Source organism: Oreochromis aureus, linkage group 1 (assembly GCF_013358895.1).
Source record: "Oreochromis aureus strain Israel breed Guangdong linkage group 1, ZZ_aureus, whole genome shotgun sequence".
Taxonomy (NCBI): Eukaryota; Metazoa; Chordata; class Actinopteri; order Cichliformes; family Cichlidae; genus Oreochromis; species Oreochromis aureus.
In genome coordinates, this window is record NC_052942.1 from 13,624,978 (window position 1) to 13,644,479 (window position 19,502).

The 19,502-nt window shown below is 41.3% G+C and overlaps 1 protein-coding gene across 1 annotated transcript; it reads right to left on the reverse strand.

Moving 5' to 3' along the window:
• Positions 1-2,716: 2,716 nt before the first annotated feature.
• LOC116311633 (monoacylglycerol lipase ABHD2) lies at positions 2,717-19,406 on the reverse strand. Its single transcript, XM_031728805.2, has 11 exons — positions 19,254-19,406; positions 18,162-18,239; positions 17,279-17,494; positions 14,346-14,521; positions 13,041-13,208; positions 11,987-12,170; positions 10,213-10,305; positions 9,512-9,613; positions 9,274-9,343; positions 9,088-9,172; positions 2,717-6,664 (listed from the first exon to the last, which is right to left on the reverse strand). The coding sequence occupies exons 3-11, from the start codon at positions 17,485-17,487 to the stop codon at positions 6,456-6,458; spliced, it is 1,296 nt and encodes a 431-aa protein (XP_031584665.1). The 5' UTR covers positions 17,488-17,494; positions 18,162-18,239; positions 19,254-19,406; the 3' UTR covers positions 2,717-6,455.
• Between the last annotated feature and the right edge of the window lie 96 nt (positions 19,407-19,502).

Sequence of the window (19,502 nt, forward strand, 5' to 3'; positions counted from 1 at the left end):
ATCACCAGCTTCTTGACAGACAGAAAGCAACAAGTGAGGCTGGGGGAGATCACCTCTGAAACTCGGTCCCTCAGTATTGGTGCCCCTCAAGGATGTGTCCTCTCACCACTACTGTTCTCCCTCTACACTAATGACTGCACCTCCAAGAACTCAGCTGTAAAACTCCTAAAGTTTGCAGATGACACCACAAATCATTGGCCTCATTCAGGATGGTGATGAGTCTGCATACCGGCAGGAAGTTGAGCGGCTGGTACTCTGGTGCAGTCAGCACAATCTGGAGCTGAACACTCTTAAAACTGTAGAGATGACAGTGGACTTCAGGAGACATCCCTCAACTCTGCCCCCCCCTCATCATTAGGGATGGGTATCGAAAACCGGTTCTTGTTGAGAACCGGTTCCCACTGTTTCAATTCCTTGGAATCGTTTGCCATTTTTGCAAACGATTCCCTTATCGATTCAGTCGCCCGAATGAGCGTCACCACGCGGCGGCGTCGGGCGTACCTGGCAGGAAACACGGCGGCGCCTAAGCGGCTCAAACGCTCAAAAGTTTGGTTATACTTTACGAGAACGGATGACAACAGGGCAACTTGCAATACTTGCAAAGTAGATATTTCATTAAGGGAGGAAACACTACGGATATGCAAAAGCATTTGCTCACAAAACACGCGATGAACTTAAATGAATGTCGTGTTTTTAATTCCGCTCCGGACTCGTGAATCTCAACCCAGCAGCAGCAGTAACGTTTGCACGTCCTCTCCCGTTAATGCGGCAGGTAAATAATCAACTAACAGTGCATGTTATGTTAGCGCGATCTGCCTTATTATAAAACCTGCCATTACTGTGCATTTAGGTGACCATGATGAGACAGACAGTCTGGCTGGCGCTCGCTGGCAGTTGTCACTGCAGTCCACCGGTAGCGTCTCTTTTCAGGCCCAAATGTCACTGAGCAGTGACTAGTTTGTGGTAAAAACCTTGCAGCCATTTGCCACAGCAGATGGTAAGTGAATGTGTTTAATTGTAGGCAGGGACATTACTGGATATTCTTGTGTAATTGCTACAAAATAATTTGTTATACTTTGTTATTGCTACAGAAGAATATTTATTTTATTATTTTACATTTACAATTTTCCCCGGGGACCCTGTGACACCCCATTGAAGAGCCATAGGCTGGATCTCTTAAGATCTCACTGTTGGGTTTATAAGGCCATGTTACTCCTAAATTTCTATCTTGTTCAAAGAGAAGATATAAAACAAAATTCTAAGCTAATCGACCTTAGTGTTCTCCTTTTTAAAAACAAGAATCGATAAGAGAATCGATAAAGAATCGAATCGTTAAACAGAATCGAAAATAGAATCGGAATCGTTAAAATCTTATCAATACCCATCCCTACTCATCATATCAGACAGCCCTGTGTCGACTGTGGAGATCTTCAAGTTGCTGGGTACCACCATCTCCCAGGACCTGAAGTGGGAGACCAACATCAACTCCATCCTCAAAAAGACCCAGCAGAGGATGTACTTCCTGAGACAACTGGGGAAGTACAGTCTTCCACAGGAGCTGCTGATCCAGTTCTACACTGCAGTCATTGAGTCTGTCCTGTGCTCCTCCATCACAGTCTGGTATGGTGCAGCCACTAAACAGGACAGGAGCAGACTGCAGCGGACTGTACGGGCAGCAGAAAGGATCATCGGCGCCCCCCTGCCCTCCATCCAGGATCTGTACCTCTCAAGAACCAGGAAACGGGCAGGGAAAATCATCACAGACCCCTCACACCCTGGACACAGACTTTTTGATCTGCTGCCCTCTGGCAGACGGTACAGAAGCCTGCAGACCAGGACCACCCGACACAGGAACAGTTTCTTTCCCCTCGCCATCTCCCTTCTAAACAGTTGACCTGTCACACTGCTCCCACTGCCAGACTGCAACTGCACCTTATGTACATTCTGTAGTATTCATTCCACCTCATTTCATTTCTGTATTTTATGTATATACGTTTAGATTAGTTATTTATAGTTGGTTTACACAGCTTTGTGTATGTATGTGTATGCATGTGTAATGTATATATAGATACGTGTGTGTGTGTGTTTTACATTGCTGTGCTCGAGAGCCACCATCTACCGGAACCAAATTCCTTGTATTTGTCTGCACATATACTTGGCCAATAAACACGATTCTGATTCTGATTTGGTGAGAAAGTCCGTTTCCCACAGGATGATTATACACATGCAGATTATGACAGCAGCCCCGGTGAATGTAGCGTGGACGGCGAGCAATCCCCAAGGCAACACAGCGCGGACAAGTTTGGGGAGGCAGCCGAGTCCTCGTGTTTAGATGTAGCAGATCCAATTTTGAACAGCACATTCCGTCATCATAGCTGTGGCTCTGCCCAAGCCTCTGTTGCCAATAAGGAAGTTAAAGACCGCCCTCTGATGGACCAACTATGCAAGCTCAATACTCATGGTGGATGTTTCTTGCTTACATTTTTATGTATTGGTTATTATAAACGCTAGTATCAATACATCTGCAAGTAGCTAATATCAGTATATATATGTTTTTTACAACCCTGATGCAAACCAAACAAAACCCAAAAGGAGTCACTACATGGAGGCTTAATTCAGCACGATCTGCAATATTTAAATTATTGTTAAATATTAAAAAGTGTGTTCTACATTATATTTACAAAGCTCTAATTGGAGGGGGAAAAAAAGGAAACCATTTTTCTTTTGAGAAAATAATTTATTTTGGAACACAATAAGCACGTCTCCTCACATAATTAGTTCACACGCACACCACTGGTATTTCTTCAACAAACACACCCAGTGTTCAGTATCAGAGTACATTATGTTGTGTGACTGCATCCCCCCCTCTCGCTGTCCCAACACACCCTTTAGCCTTCATTCGACAAAACTGTAAACACAAAATTAAAGCTGTATAATGATAATTGTAGGTTAACACACTGTGGGCTCCCATCCACTTGCCTGGTACTGACAGTCACTGATTCTACAATTAAAAAAAATCTTTCTAGAAAAAGAAAAAGGAAAAAAAAAAGTTTACCCCAATCCATGTTTTTCTTCCCAAGTTTTTTGGACATTTTAAATTTACTCTAGATATTTGAGTTGTTTAGTTTCCAAGCAATTAAATATGAGCCCATAAACTTGATGTTTGAAGCAGTGAGGTTAGGATAAATACAGAGGAACACAATTTTTTATCAATACAGTAAAATAACATTTCAGATCCTAGATCCATGACAAAACTATTACAATGAGTATTACATGTTTTGGTCTAATATACTTTGACACCATTTATTGTCACATTAGTGTTTAAATAATAAAAGAATCCCTTCTGTTTGGTTATTGCCTTTATTTTTCCATCCCTGGTCCCTCAAATCTTCTAATATACACCATCTTTACATAGATATTTTATTTTTGTTGTTAAAGTGAACAATATTGGATTTTTGGGGATCAGAGGTGGTGATATGACACAGTATACACCTGCTGTATGTTTACTTATCCACACTCACACTCTGCTGCATTTACACAAGCAGATAACACAAGAAGTCATAAGAACAATACAAAATAAAATTAAAAAATACCCCCAAAATAATTAACTAGAAAAAAATATATATCCAAATAATACATCCAAACTTGCATTTTTGTGCAAAGTTGTGGAGAGGCAAAAATATTTTTTTCTAAAAAACAAAAACAACAACAAAAACAACTCAAAACACATGGCTCGTACTGCAGAAACTGGGTTTTTGCTGGTGTCATCGAAATCGAGCCAGAATAAACCCAAACCACACCTGATTTTATTTTTTCTCTAAACATGTATTTTTAAATGAGAGCTGTGGACTACAGATGAACCATTTACTATAATCTGACTGTGGGTGGATGAGAGGATGTTTGCCACGAAGACTGGCAGTTGTAGTTAGGTTTCCCTGACAACAGATGGCAACAGTGATTTGTTGTTTGAGCAAATGCTGGTTGACGACCGCTAGACGCGAAAAGAAAGAGGGTGTTGGCAGGCCGACTGAAACACCAAACACGATTATGTCACCAATCACATCAAGTGCAGCCTCATTTCCAATACTGTTATAAAACTGAGTGTTTCCACACACAAGGCAGGCTGATGACCACCTGCCACAGAGTGTCTCATTTTATCTTACAGTACATTAAAAACGACTCCGACAAATGACAAAGAAAAAAGGGATCACTGGTGTCAGACTGGTGCTTGGTGTTGACAGATGCCCTGAGTTAAAGGAGATGAAGTTGGATAAGAGTTCCCTTTTATCCCCACATTAGCCAAGCCAGCATTGGTGAGATTAATACCTGGATGTCATAGTATTTGCTCAGAAAGGTTTAAGGCAGTTATACCTCAGAAAATAACTGTGATAATAAAATTTCCATAGAGCAAAAAGAGTAACAGATCAGATTCACAATTACAGCACTTTAAATACTACCACTGGTAACCAAGCAACTATTTCTAAAGCTAAGAACAAACCTTGGGACTCCATATATAAGCTATAATACTCAATTCTTATTATCTGATATTTATTATTACTTTACAAGCTTCTATTGATTGACATTCAGTGCTGTTATATCCTGATATGGCAAACCTTCTAGTACTCAAACACTTCTACTTATCAAATACTATCAACCAGGTATTACGACACACAAACCACGGCTTAGGAAGAATCATAAAATGCCCTGCTGTCAGTCACTTAATCATTTCAAACCACCCGTGTGTCTCATCACAGTGTTCAGAAGTAGGTTTTAGATTACACATTTCTTGGCTTTACATTGCCTTGGAAGAAGCTTCCTTGGAGCCCTTTCAACAAGGTTTGAATTTAAATCGGGATTTGAAAAGTCCACAGGTCCCAGTCTTGCAGTATGATTTCAACAAGAGATGTTTGCGATCATTTTTTCAGCAGTTCGTGCAGCAACACCCTTTATTCTCAGTGCAGTCAACAAAACAGGAACTGAGATTTTCGGCAAAGTCTTTGAAATAAAAAAATATTCCCTACGGTTAAAATCCATCTTCTTTCTTGCATGCAGCATTCTCCATCTAAATTACAGTTAAACAAACATCAGAATTTTACGAACAAGCCACTAAAATAAATAGCAGTTGAGCTTTGGTATCTTCAGCCCTCCTACTCATCAAACCTCACAGCTCAGATTATTACAAATGAAAAATCTGCTTCACATCTGCTGAACTTTCCCTTTTGTAGCACCACGCTGGCCAATCAGAAGGCTAGATTTTCAACATTTCAAAAGAACCACATGATCATCTGCTGGAAAATGGAAAAGCTGTACTAAGATGTTCGCACCAAACCAGGTGGGTTGAATGTTAGCCTCAGTGCAGTGGCAGTAGGACTGTTGTGTGTGCAGTAAGAGATGGATATCAGAGACTTGGCTGGACCTGCAGCTGATCAAAGGCAACAGAAAGAGTAAGGAGGGCTCAAAGACACTGACAGACAGACAACGCGGGGAACATTTGATTCATCTAACGTTTCGTTATCATCCTCGCCCCCTCCGTTAATAGTTTCCATATCTGCACTTTGACAAATAAAATGAGGAAAGGGCTAAAATATTGTGGTGTACAGTATGTAAAGTGCTGGAATCAAAGTGACAGAATGCAACTGTGGGAATGTACATGGATCCCATCTGAGGGTGGGGCTCGATCCCTGGTCACGTCTGGTAAGCACCGAAAACTTTGAGTGCCAAAACTATGTGCAGGATGATGTTACGAGCTGGAAACAATGTGTACAATCCTACCTTAATACTTAATAATCTACAGTACATTTACTACAAACAGCAACGCACCCAGAGGAGCAGACATAATGGCCAAGGACTAAGAACAGAGAATTTAAATCAGACCAACCTCACACAAAGACCACCATCCTGGGTCTTTCCCTCTTGGCCTACACAGTCTCACACAGACATACTCACACACGCACGCACACACAAAACAGGTAACGTTTGTTAAGACAGCAGACTAGGCTATATGGCCTTGGCGGTGATAAGCAGTGAGCTTCTTACAGTTCTTCTTCGATGTAATACGAGGCTTCTTGTGTGCTCTTGTTTCTCACCCGACTACTCTAATGTGGTGCTCTTGCTTTCCTTTAAAATGACAGCTTGACTTCATCGTCTGCCACTTTCGGCCAAAAAGAATCACTTAGCCAGGCGTCATTACTGTGTAGATGTAAAGAACCAAAATGTCCCTGCTCCGAGTCCTCGACATGGAAAAGAGCACGAAGGCAGTTAGTTCATTTTGTCACAAACTGTAAGGTGATTGTGATTACAAAGGAGGACCGGGAAAGGTGGGTTGGTACTGGTGAGTCGCACAGGAGGAGAAGGCAGAGAAGAGATATCAGTTTAGAGTGTCTCCTCAGTGCAGTGTGGGGATAGTGGTGTTGGAGAAAGTGAAAGGTTAATGAACAAATGAGCGACACAGAGGTTTATGCTTTCTCCTTTAAGCAGGAGCCCTCACTCAGGTGGTCACTTTGGCATGGTGGTTTCTGTTTCTCCCACTGACAAATGGCATTGGCGTAACCCACGATCACTTTGTCCATCCAGGTGAGAGGCTGGGGGAAGAGGACTGCACCCTCAAAGAAGCCCAGGTGGCCTCCGTGAAGTGTCAGGGCAAAGATCACATTCGGCTTCTTTGCTGGAAGAGGACAAATCACACGGTAATTAGCCCTCTGTACTCTGCACAGTTTGTAATCGTCAGCATCGGAAGAATAATGTTCAACACATGCCCAAAAATGGGCTTGCAAGGGATTGTTAAGGGCGTGTTTGCACAGGCGAGCAGATAACAGTACGATTACATTTCTGGCCATCAGACACAATCAATATGTTACTCAATTTGTTTGTCTGACAGCTGGCAGAAAAAAAAGTGGTACTTCAACTTTGCTCCTTCAACCTGGAAGCTATTTTTTTTTTATGACTTAAACAGTTGAAACAGGTTTGCCTCGACTGACAGGTCTCACAGATTGTTACACAGTCTTTTCATTGCTTGTTGTCTCGTTGCTTAAATGGCCATCCAGAATGGAAAATCTCTTTTCATAGTATAACACTCATCATTTTCCATACCTCTCTTTTCATAAAGACTGCCATGTTGACAATCTTCCTAGATCCTTACGATCACATTTGTGTCCACATACTAATGGTAAAATAATGCAACCATTAATAATTGACAAGATAGGACTCCAGGCCAAACTTTAACATTTTCCCTTAGATGTGACGACCTATGTTTTCTATACTCTGTCCATACAGAAAACAGCAGTTTTCACACCGACTTTACGTCATTCACAATATATGCAATATACGAACCCTGAATATCTCTGCATCTGTGCTGCCTAATAAAATATGAAGGACTGCAATTTCCTTTATTGTTTAATCTTTTTTTGCATTGGTTATTCTGCTGTTAAAATATAGTTTTATTTAAAATGTATAATTAAAAATAATAATAACCATAATGATGATAAATAAAGTCTGAAATGTAAACTAGGTCATCTCCACACGCTCACTCTGCTTGCAGCATAGTGCTGCTGCAGTGAACAACCATGGTGAGAAGGACTGGCCTGGATCTCTTTGGTCTCCTGGTCTTATCTGGGTTAGTGGGGAAGTCTGCTGTAGCAGACTAGTGACTAAGATCCCACTGGTCTTTGAACACTGTGCACTATTCATGACAGCTGCTGAGTTGTCCTTGGACAACTGCGTGCACATCCAGGACAGAGAGCTGCCGCCTCACTATGAGCTGAGTGACAGGTTGGAACAGAGGCCTGGAGACCAGCTTATGGTTTAAAGATTTTTCTTAATAAGTCCCTAAACGCATCATTTACCAAGTCATTACTGAAACACAGTTGCATCAGTTTCATGATGTTATTTTGTTTAATTATATTATTCAAATATCATTGCAATAAAGATGCGCCAACTATTCTTTGTTGTCTTTAATTCACCGGTAGCATTTTTGCTTCAGCAGGAACAGTCTTACTTAACAGTCTGCTAAAAACTCTTATCAAACACTTCTAGTCGGGGCTAATTCCAGCACCAGCACAGCAAGTGTATTTCTGTCAGTCCTTTGATGGCAGTCAAGCGTCTGAGCAACTGTCTCACATTTTAGGTCAAAGGGACAGCTAATCCACTTTTCTGTAAGTGTTGCTCTCTGGAGACATATTGGATAGAGTACCATTTGCTTTCAGTAAGGACTCCTCCTCCTACTCTCTTGCTTACACGCATGCACACGAGCAATATTCCTTTTCCAGTAGAGTTAAAAGTGGTCAGTAAGTAAAAATAGCACAGAGTGAGGAGAATGGATGCTTGACAGACATTAAGTCATGTGTAGCCAGAGTTGCCTGCTTATGTTTATTTATCCAAGTTCAATCACCCTGCACCATATACTGGAGGACAGAAGGTTTTTTGGGGGGCGGGAGACCAGTGAACTCACTTTATCCAACTGGAGGAACACTGTGTTATATTTATGCATTACAGCTGTTGCCACAAAGCAGAAAACATTAGTCACAAACTGTGTGCCCCACCCTGTCCCGGTTGGGGTTGGATGCCAGCTCATCATAGTCCTGCTTAAGGCTGCAGACATGTTTTTGTTTGTTTGTTTTTTAAAACTACTGAGATTCAACTGAGGCCAGTCTTTAAGACATGAATAGCTTTTTGTATCAACCTGAAGGAGAATTGTTCTTCAGTATTTTTAGAACTGTGGAAAATATAGGTGTTACTAATAATCTACAGTGAGTTATTTAAAGTTACATAATACTACAGTGCAGTGGTAGCAATATTCAAAGAAATTGAACCCACCCTTTTCTTTATTTTTAAATTTCTTTTTATTTTGAGCAGGAAGGTCCAGCTGGGATTTTTTGTTTGTTTTTTATTCAAGACATAATTTTCCAGCAGGATTGTTATTTAAGGTCAGGAGCTTGATTTTCTTGATGGCTACTGCAGCCATGCTATGACAGCAAGTCGACCCTGATCTGCACGGACCATTTAACTGCAAGTTTGCCATCTAGTTGATAACGTGATAAAAAAAAATATTTTAGTGCAGCTGCTGTTGCTGTGCAACATGTTGGCAATTACCTGCTAGCGTGCGAGGGATGGTGAGCAGTGAGTCATGAACCAGAGGATCATCTGCAGAGTTCACCAACAGCAGTGGCACATCGACCTGGAAATTTAAGAACAAAATGCCATCCATCAAACAAATACACAAACAGACCAAAAAGAGAAAGATGGCATTTGTGAGTCGTATGCAAAAGCAGTTCTTACATTGTGAATATAATGTACACAACTCTCTTTCTCATAGTACTCTTTGAGAGAGCGGTGGCCGTGGAATTTTCTGTTGAAACCAAAAAAGATCAGGTGTTATTATTCAGTCCCTAACCCTTAGAGGGGTTTAATAGGAATGACAAGAATATCTGATATTTTTCAGATTCTCAGCACTGACAATAAGTATCACTATGAGTATCAAGAACATAGAAGAGCTGCAGTTTACTAGAACACACACCTCATGATGTTGTCATCAATCTGCATGAGAGATGTTGCTGTGTACAGTCGACTTAGATCAGCATCAATCATTTTGAGCGAATGTCCTCCAAACAGACTGTGCCTGTAACATACAAACACTAACATGAACACAAGTAATTTTACAAATCAATTAGTTCACAGTCATAACTGTCAGCTGTGTACCAACTATTCCCTCTATCACACAGAGCGACAACGAAGACGGTTCAAGAATGGTAAGAACTATTCATGTAGATTAGCATTTAGAAAGTTACTTTAGATGGGGTTTTTTTTTAGTAGGCTAGTGGCTCATTTAGCTTTTTTTTAATTTTACATTTTTACTTAGGTTTGAGTAGTTTATAGCTGGCTTTATTTATTTTATGGGCACCCCAGCATGTTATAGGTAGATAGGGCAAGAGCAAGAGAGGCAAGAGGAAGGTACCATTTCAGGCAGTACAACCTACTCAGATCTGTGAAAATGATCATTGCTCAAACGAACCCACCATGGATGTGGGTAATCTCAATTTCATTTATAAGGAAATTAGGAGGTTAGATTACTGACTGGGTTGTCTGATGAAATCACCGTCTTTGGCAAACACCATAAAATTTTCTCCCCAAACACTAAACATGTCCATTAAACCTTTCAGTGATTGGAAACAGAAGGCACACAATGTACTGAAATTTATAGCTGTGCAACAGTGGTACCTGTGTGAGAGAATGATTTTCTTCATGTTGTCAGCCATGAGAAAGTTATAGAAGCGCCTGAACTGATCCCACTGCAGGAATGTTTCCTGAGCCCTGAGAGAGAGAGGGGAAGGCAAACACACAGGAAGTTAGCTTTGTGCAGACTGTCTGCAATCTAAACAATACGTTGAATGTCCTGTGTAATCCACTAACACAAAGAGTCACACTGGTTGAGAGCAGCAATGGTGTCAGGCATCAATATGCAGCTCGCTGACAGTGACAAGGTGACGCAAAACAACAGCTCAAGAAAAACAGGTTCAGCAGCTAACTGCTGATTACCAAAAACGAAAAAGGTTTCTTTTGCTGTGGCTTTTTCATACAATAAGGCCATAATATTAAATGTGTGTTATTGTAAGAAGAACATACATCGATCAGCCGCAACATTAAAACAGTAGGCAATAGTGAAAAACATTGATCACTCAATCCACTGCAAGCCTTGGGTCCTGGTATTCATGCGGTTGACACTACAATATGTACTGTGCCACCCACCTAAACATTGTTGTAGCCCAAGCACAACCCACTCGAGGCTACGATACTCTTCGATGGTAGTGGCCTCCCCAGCAGGATAATGCACCCCGCCATATCGCAAAAACTTCCCAGGAATTGCTCGAGGAACCCTGAAAAAACAGAGCCAGCCTCCAAATTCTCAATCCGATTGAGCATCAGTCAGATGCTAACAAACGAGCCCGATCCACAAAGGCCTACCCCGAACCCGCAAAGCGAAAGGATCCAATGCCAACGTCCGGGTGCCAGACACCACAGGACACGCCAAGGGGTCCCATGTCCATGCCCCGACAGGTCAGAGCTGTTGGGCGGCACAAAGGGAACCTATAGAATATTAGGCAGGTGTTTTTAATGTTGTGGCTGATTACTGTACAGCTTCAGCTCTCGAGGTACACTGACAGGAGGGCCAGCTTAAATTTTGGAAACAGATTTTAAATGAAAATGAATTTTTTTTTTAAAAAGAAAAAAGAAAAACTGCAAAGCCAATTTGACAGACGGCCAGTCTCGACACACACCCCTCCCCTGCTGTCCACACTGAAACTTTAATAGACCCGGCCTGTCAAGTCTGCCAAGAGATGCTGTCTGCATTTAAAAACACGAACACAGAGTGCAGACACCCGCATGCACTAAATATACATATACATCATAATCTATTTGTAAATATTGTACTTTCAATACATTTATGTGGTTGCTAGTTACTTTACAAAGTAAGGTTTTATTGTTTTTGTCTTTTTTAAATCAAACTATTAACTGATTAAAAGACAAGACAATTCACACTAGTCATTAGCTGGTAGGACTTCTAGTACTGTACTTCAGCAAAGGACCATTGATAATGCCCAACATTATCAATGGTACTGTAGACATTCAGAGCAAACTGTGGTAGGTGAGTGAAGGGATCAGACAGGTCCTCAGACAGGTTTTTAAATGCGTCTCGTTGCTTACATTTTGGGAGAAAAAAAATCTTTTAAGTGGCAACTTTACCAAATTGGTGCAATCCATCAACTAGGATAATTATGGTAAAAGGAAGAGCGGAAAGGGTAACCAGCTGACTGGAGCCGCTTTGCAGACTCATGGATAAACATGTGATTATATTATGCAAGCGCTATTCATTTTGTAGAATTATTCTGAGCTTCATTTATATTTAGAAATGTGAGCACGTCAGTGTTAGTATTACAAAGCCGGTTTGACAAAACAATGCATGTAATTAAGAAATGAGACCACAGCAACCCACCTCAGCGCGCTGTACCCCTGACAAACACTGACGCAGCACAGCACTCGCTCCTGGTTAGCCCTGTTCTCCCCCAGGAACTTACAAACGATGTTTCCACCCAGACTGAAGCCCACAACAATGAGCTGGGTGTTAGGGTATGCCCGCTTAATGTAGCCAACCATGGATGCAAATTCCCATGTGCATCCTGTAAAATGAAACAGTATAGTGCTATAATCAAAACACAGAAACACACTTTATTCTACTCAGCACTTCTTTAATTCAGGGTATCAGATTTGAGTGTCTGAGATCTTTTAAACAGCACAGGTCTCATCATGCCCATAAAAAAAAGCCTTACATTCTTCTTTTTCCATAATTTAGCGTTTACCCTGAAATAATGCTGTACAAGCAGGGCAAAAAAAAAAGATAAGCTGCTCGTAAGTACACACTTTCACCAGAAATCCTTTATACTAATACCTTCACTGTGCTCACCCCTTTTAATGGATTTTGGAGAGGATAGGTTAAGCCTAAACCACAACAGACAATTGGATGAGAGCAGCAGGCTGAGCCAAAAGCGATGACACAGCATTACTGACAGGACTGAATTCTTTTTATCATTGCAAATAATGGTTTTCATTCTTAGATAGACCTCTGATGAAAAACTGACTGGTGTTTAACAGGGGTTCAGAAATTATTAGGGGTGGGGGGGATGAGTCATCACTAGACTAGCTCTGCATGATTCACAGTATAAAATCCTCTACTACGGCCTTTAGGCAGCCCATTTCATTTTTTCAAGCCCCTTTCCTCACTTTCTTCTCATTAGCTGCCCCTCACTGACATCCACACAGATGCAGGCCTTATGAGCCTTGTTTGCTTATACCATATGTAATCAGTGCCAAACTGATACCACCCTGAGCAGCATACAAGTAGAAAGCTTTTGGTCCACAGACATAAACTGTATATAACATTTGAAACTGGACATTTATACTATAAACATCCAACAATGACAAAAATTATATGAAACACATTTTTTCAAAAGCCAAATAGGTACTATTTTGAGTTGGCTCACTGGTCTTACCATAAGTGAACATGCGTGGAGAGGTAAGCTCGATGTTGGGAAGAGCTCCCAGGTGATTCAGCACAGCACAACGATAACCATCCTTCTGTGCATAATCCACAAAGGTCCGGATGTAGTGCTTCTCACTATGGTTACCGATACCGGGGCATATCACCATGGTGATGTCATCTGGTTGAACAGGCAGATGGAGCAGGGCAATATTTGCAAGTGAGAAAAATGTAAGCAAAGATAAAGAAAGGAGAGTGTTACTCTCCTAAACAGCAGATCATCATAACAAATGGAGCAAGGCAAAGCCCGGCAGCCGATCCAAGATAAAGGATAAGGCTGTCAATTATAGCTTTTCCAAACACAGTGGAAATAGTAACACTACTTTTGTCGGGAGTCAAATGTCATGTGAGGCTTAAGCTTTCTGAGAGGACTAATAGATCCAAGTTAATTTGGTTGGATAAGCTCAAGCTTTCAGAGAAACATATGTATCTTTTAAACAGTCCCCCCACAACTGAGTTACACACATCTTATGCCTGATTTAAAAGAAAAACAATGCAGCAAAGTAGCTGACTTGCAACGCCTGGCACAAACAACCAAAGCTGGACATGACACCACTGACAACGAATTTCTTTATTCTCCAAACATCAGACTTGTTTTATTTAGCCCATATGTTCTAAATAAAAACTCTCTGGGGCAAAAGTTTCTTGTGATACCCTCTAACTATTCTTGACCCTCGAATCGAATAATGAAGAAATTTATCAGGAACAACAAAATGGGAGAAACCTCAGGAAGATCAGCAGAGAAGGGATCCTTCGTCCAGGACTGACAAACACTCATTAGGTGTGGCATGAACGGACTAGACAGAAGTAGCAGTAGTAGAATTACAATGTAAAGCAACAGAATTACAATATGAAACTAAGAACTATAATATATTAGATTTTAATGTTTGTCATGACAGTAAAGATCCAACTAAGCAATGTACAGGGGCAAGAAAAAGTGTTCACTCTTGTAGAGCATCACGTAAAAATTCACACAGCTGGAAAAAATATCAGAACGAGAAGGTCGATGACTTCAACAGAACTTGGATTCAACAAATGAAACCTGACTGAAGATTTGAGTTAGCCCACACCTCCAATGCTGTGAAATGATCTTAGGAGAGCTGTCCACCCCTGGCATCCCAAGAATGGCTGAGCTCAGGCAGTGCTGTACATTGTGCTCATCCATAGCTGTGATGAATGTGCTTTCTCTTGCCCCTGTTCTACACAACTGCATAAAAATGTTGGTTAATAAGAAGCAGATCCTGATCAAATGCATCACCTCCTGTCCGATGATCCCCCAGCGGCTCGAAGAGGTCGAAGGTCGCAGTCGCCCCATCCTGCATGGGCAAATATTTTCTGATTCCACAAGGGTGAGGTGAGCTCACCCGACCGAGTTTACCATACAGTGCCGTCTGGAGGTGACCACTCTTACCCCACAGTAATGGAGGAATGTACCTGGAAAACAAAAAATTGCATTCCTTTGTTAAATTTGGTCTTGAAATACGATCCCTCAGCCTAATGGACACTACAAGGGCAGGGCAAATGCTCAGACGCAAGATCAACACAGTGTTATCTGAAGCACATGCCTTTTGCATTTCTGGTTTATGACAGAGACAGAACTTTCCAGCACAGAGTTTGCACACAAAGTCACATTTCTTTTCAAGACATTTAAAGATTGCTACGTGGACCCAACAAACAGCAACGTTTCATTAGTGTGTAGCTATGTTTTGCAAAGTTATTCGCAGAACGAGTGCTTGTATTCCAGTGACACTTCTGTAGGAGTTAACTGTAGGAGTTGAGTCTTTAGCTTATGTAACATTCCTTTGAGACACCGGGCATTATCATGAATCACTATCACATCTCCACACCGAGAGCAAAATAGTGTGAACTAACACAGAGAAACGTCTTCAACTTGCCACTGCAACTGTCTGTTTCATCACATATTATAGGTAAAATATTAGGTTTAAAATCACGACAGCGGCGAGAGGAACAGATTAAACATCCTGCTTTTCATATAATGCTACAGCCGTTTAGATGGGATTGGCTCACATGAAAGTATTATTCAATATGGAAGATTTTGAAGTGACTCAGGAAGATATTTAGGAACATTTGAGTTAAAGACGGGCTAGATCTCCAAACGCAGCGTTTCGACAGTGATAATCGTGTTGGTTGAGTGCTTGTTAATAACACTTTAGTGAGCACTCAAGGCACTCTCTCACTTCTTCAGTTATATAAAAGCCTGCGTGGAATAGTTTCGTGACAAAACTCGGCAGTGAGCTATATCAGATAAACAAGACCAGCATAACTCTAAAGCCCAGCTGCAGTGTGGACACTAGCTGTGTGTACAGTACAGCCCAAAACACGACGACAGTCAGCGACTGCCGAGAGTCGAGGCTTCAGTTACATCAACAGTTACACAAGCTCTTTAACCTTATGTTTCCTCAACTCTTACAGTGGCTCCAACAATTACTGCATTAACAAATACAGTCCTACATAAGAGAATTATCTGCCACAAAACAGACTATTGCCATTTAGTGATAATGTGATCGCCTCCAGGGTGCACTGTAGTTAAAGCTTTACCACATGTTTCTAGAAGGTACTCTGCTGGCTTAATCCATGACTACAGGAAGAGGATGACCTCACTGTTATAATGTGGAGAGAAGCGCGACACCAGAGTAGCTGAGTTCATCAAAAAAATAAAAAATTAAAATAATGCTGTTATCAGTTTTCTGTTGCTTTTAACTGATAAAGTTTGAGAAATCCTTTTTAATAAGTCTATATCGAATGGAACAGTCTCCAATCTCTCTTCGAATTGGGATAACTGAATGGTGAGCCTTTGTTTGAATCAGAATCATAGAGGCTTTCTTCCACCCACTCTAAGTGGCAAATGTCACCTTCTTGGGGTATGTACAGTGACTGTGCTATTGTCCTTTGTAGCTATTAGGTAACAGAAAAAAGGAACTGGATGTGTCTGTGTGGCTTGATAAAACAAAGACCCACAGTCCTGGTCAAAGTCCAAAATGACTCATATCATTTATGGTAATTGTGCTAATCTGTATGCTATCAATCTTTACATTCATTAGGCTTTTTTTCTTTTCTATACACCGCATACTGTCAGATGCTAGCTACACACACTTTCACACACACGTATAATAGGAAAACAAGCTCTGCAATGTTTTGCAATATCCTGGACAATCACCTGAGGCAAATCAGACTGCGACTTCTGTCAAATAATGAAATATTAAATAGCATGCTCTGTCATTTTGTATGTTATCCTAAACCCTATTCAACTGTCTCCAAACACAGCCAAACAAAAAGGCTGTTCACCTCACATCACCCCTCTTACGCTTTCCACTGTGCGATCGATTTATTATGCAACAACACAGGATGTCACGAGTTACAAACGTGACTTTACAAAAAAGAAGATAAAAAGTGTAGACTTCAAACATCTCTGCTAAACTACACACTGGGACAGACATCTTCCTATTCTAAGCATAGAGCATACGGCTGTTCAGGAGGGAATAATAACAAACTAGACACAGATGTAAGCATCAGTGCGGCCTTATGATTCAATGACCCTGCAGCTGAAAGGCAAAGGGCTCAGTAACCATCCGTTATGTAAGCTGACACTCGAGGGTGCTTCGAGAGATTCGCCCTACGAAGCTGAAAGTTCCTGTCGAGTGTCAAAGCAAGAGGTGGAGAGATGCTCACTAAGGAAACACAACTGAGTATACAATTCCCACTTATGGGAGTGTGTTTCCAGCAAAATTACAGGAAGTTTGAGGCAGAGATAACCTGGTTTAATGCACACAGCAAAGCCTTGTTCTGTTATGGTCCAGGAACCACTGCTTTGCGTCAGTTATTATGAACTCAGATGAAACATTCAAATTATAGCAGTCATCATAGTTACCCTGAATGTGAGACCAGCGTCATCATGAATGCAAATCCTCTTGCCCTGCAGTGAATGAGCCTTTATTTATAATGCAAGTGCAACAAACTCAGTGCACCTTTGAGATAACCCCAAAAATACAGCCTCGTGTTTAATTCATGCAAGAGCCAACAGGAAGGCTGTGGTACAGACGTGTGGCACACTCAGGAGCACTGACGATAGCTGGGACCACCGCCAGACAAACCGCTACCTTCACTGCTGCTGCACCGTTGCCGTGGCAACCTCCAAAGAGACATGCACAGAGAGAAAGGAACGCAACTCACTCTTTGGTCAACTGAGAGCAGGACTTGAGGAGGAAGCGGTTGAGAGCAGTGTCCTGGTAGATGAGGTCCGGGGGTGCTGTGGGGCTCTTGAGGTTCAAGCAGCGGACAATGATGTAAAGCACCGTGGCCACCGCCGCCAGCTTCATGCCGTCAAACATGGCTGGCATCTCAGGAGAGATGGTGTGCACGTCGGATTCGTGGGCGCTCATGATTATTCTAGAAAATAAAAGCAGCCAATAAATGCAGAACTCCATTTTTAAACTGAATTTTAATTTAAAAAGACATCGCTTGTACAAAAGTCAGTGTTGTTTTTTTTTTTTCCAGTTCTAGGGATTAACAATGGACTTTAAAGAAATGAATTAATTAAATATTCCTCAGGTGTCCTGCAGCAACATATCTGTGGGAATATAAACTCAAAGGAACTCAGATAAAGCACAGTCAGATAAGACAGACCTGGTTATTTAATACACTCAGTGTAATTACATTACAGCTTAAACTGTGCCAATAGGAAGCCTATGCTGCATAGAAGATAGAGGTGCTGACATTGCTTTAAATAAATCATTACATGTAGCAGACACGGTGATTCCTGACTAGCATTACTCCCAATGCAATGTGCCAGCACAAATTTACATTTTAGTAGATTTATTAAATGTATTAATGTTCACAGCTAATAAAGTTTCCGCAGGTGTGAAATTATAGGTAAACAAACAGAAACTATAAAGGGCACAGAAGAGGCTCAATGCCTTCTATTGCAAAGAAAAAAGGAAGTTCTGATCACTGATGTGCAACGCAAATGTTTGTGTGATGTTACCAGGCAGCCACATCAAACTGACATAAATAGAAAACGTCATAACTGAAAGCTAAAATAAACTAATATACTTACATTTTACGTTCAAGTTCGCCTCCAATGAAAACTCGTTCCAAAAGGTCCAAAGAAATGTGAAGTCACAGTGATGTGGTCCTGAAAAGCACATAAAGCAAAACATACTCAAAGACCTTCACTGTACAGTATCAAAAAATTATCTTTTTTCCTTAAACAGAAGTTTCATCTAAAATTAAGTAAGAATAATGACACCACTTAATTTTCATGGTAAGTAACTGCTCAACGAATACACATCCCTTTTTTTAAAGTTTCATGAATCTAAATATTTTAGTTTTGACTGGTGTCATAAGCTCTTTTAGACACTTGGCTGTACTTATTTTCTAGCATGTTCCTGTTGCCATAACCAAGACTGTCAATGTCAGACAGGAAGTTATAACGCTGCCTCCAGAAAACCTAAATTCATCACTTGCGAAAAGTCGTCGGCCTCACACTTATTAAAAAGTCAGGCAATTATACAAGCATCACGTGTAAACAAACTCAGCACCAAAAGGCGACGGTGTAAGACAAAAGAAAAGGAGAAAAAAAATCCACCCGTGTAAAATTAGCTTCAAAAATAACCCCACTAATACCCGTGTCTTTCACTGGAAACCAATCCAAAGAGTATATCTGACACATTAATACAGCTAATGCCAAGAGACGGCGTGTAAACAGCTTTAATTTTACTCTCTGGTCTTTGTCACGAATCTCAACAAGCCTGAGACGCACCTTAACAGCCACAAGGGCACACAGATTCCATCAAGTAGCTAATCCAGTGAGAAACGTGGGCTTTTCTGGACGATAACAAGCTATCTAAGAGCAGGCCAAGGGTCCTCCTCTCATACTCCCGATCCTGAAAATGAAAACCGTGTCGCCTTTTGGACGAATTAGCCACCCACCCACCAGAATTTGCCGCAGTAGCACCACATTAAGACCCCGCTTCGCCCTGCCCTTTCCCTAGCCTTAGTTTGATATCGTTTTAGTCCTTAAAAAAAGCAGTGGAGCATACATGTTTTTAACGGCCTTCATTTCTGCCGTTAATAATCGATTTAATGTTGCAGCATCACTTGAGGACCAAACCGGACACAGCAACAGTCGCATCTCCAGCGTACTTACCTCAGCAGGAAAACTGTGGGTCAGTTGCTTGCTTCTTAAAAGCGGCAAGCCTTATTTATGTACGCAGGTTTTCTTTTGTTTAACGTGTCTGTAAAAGCATGACAGCCTGATGTCCAGCTCGCCCTCACAGAGCCGAAGATAGCTGAAGTAGCGACTGCAGCGCAGACATCCCACTTCCTAGAAGAATCTGTTATTTGCATAACGGAGCCCCCATTGGATAAAATTTCGATGACGTTTTAAGGCCAGTAA

Bases quoted from the DNA above. Each gene is read 5' to 3' on its own strand.
- LOC116311633 (XM_031728805.2), bottom strand. From the start codon at position 17,487: ATGAGCGCCCACGAATCCGACGTGCACACCATCTCTCCTGAGATGCCA. The intron at 10,306-11,986 runs GTGGGTTGCTGT...TCTCTCTCTCAG, and splicing joins CAGGGGTACAGCGCGCTGAG to GGCTCAGGAAACATTCCTGC. The intron at 6,665-9,087 runs GTAATTGCCAAC...GTCCTCTTCCAG, and splicing joins CATCCCTCGCACGCTAGCAG to CAAAGAAGCCGAATGTGATC.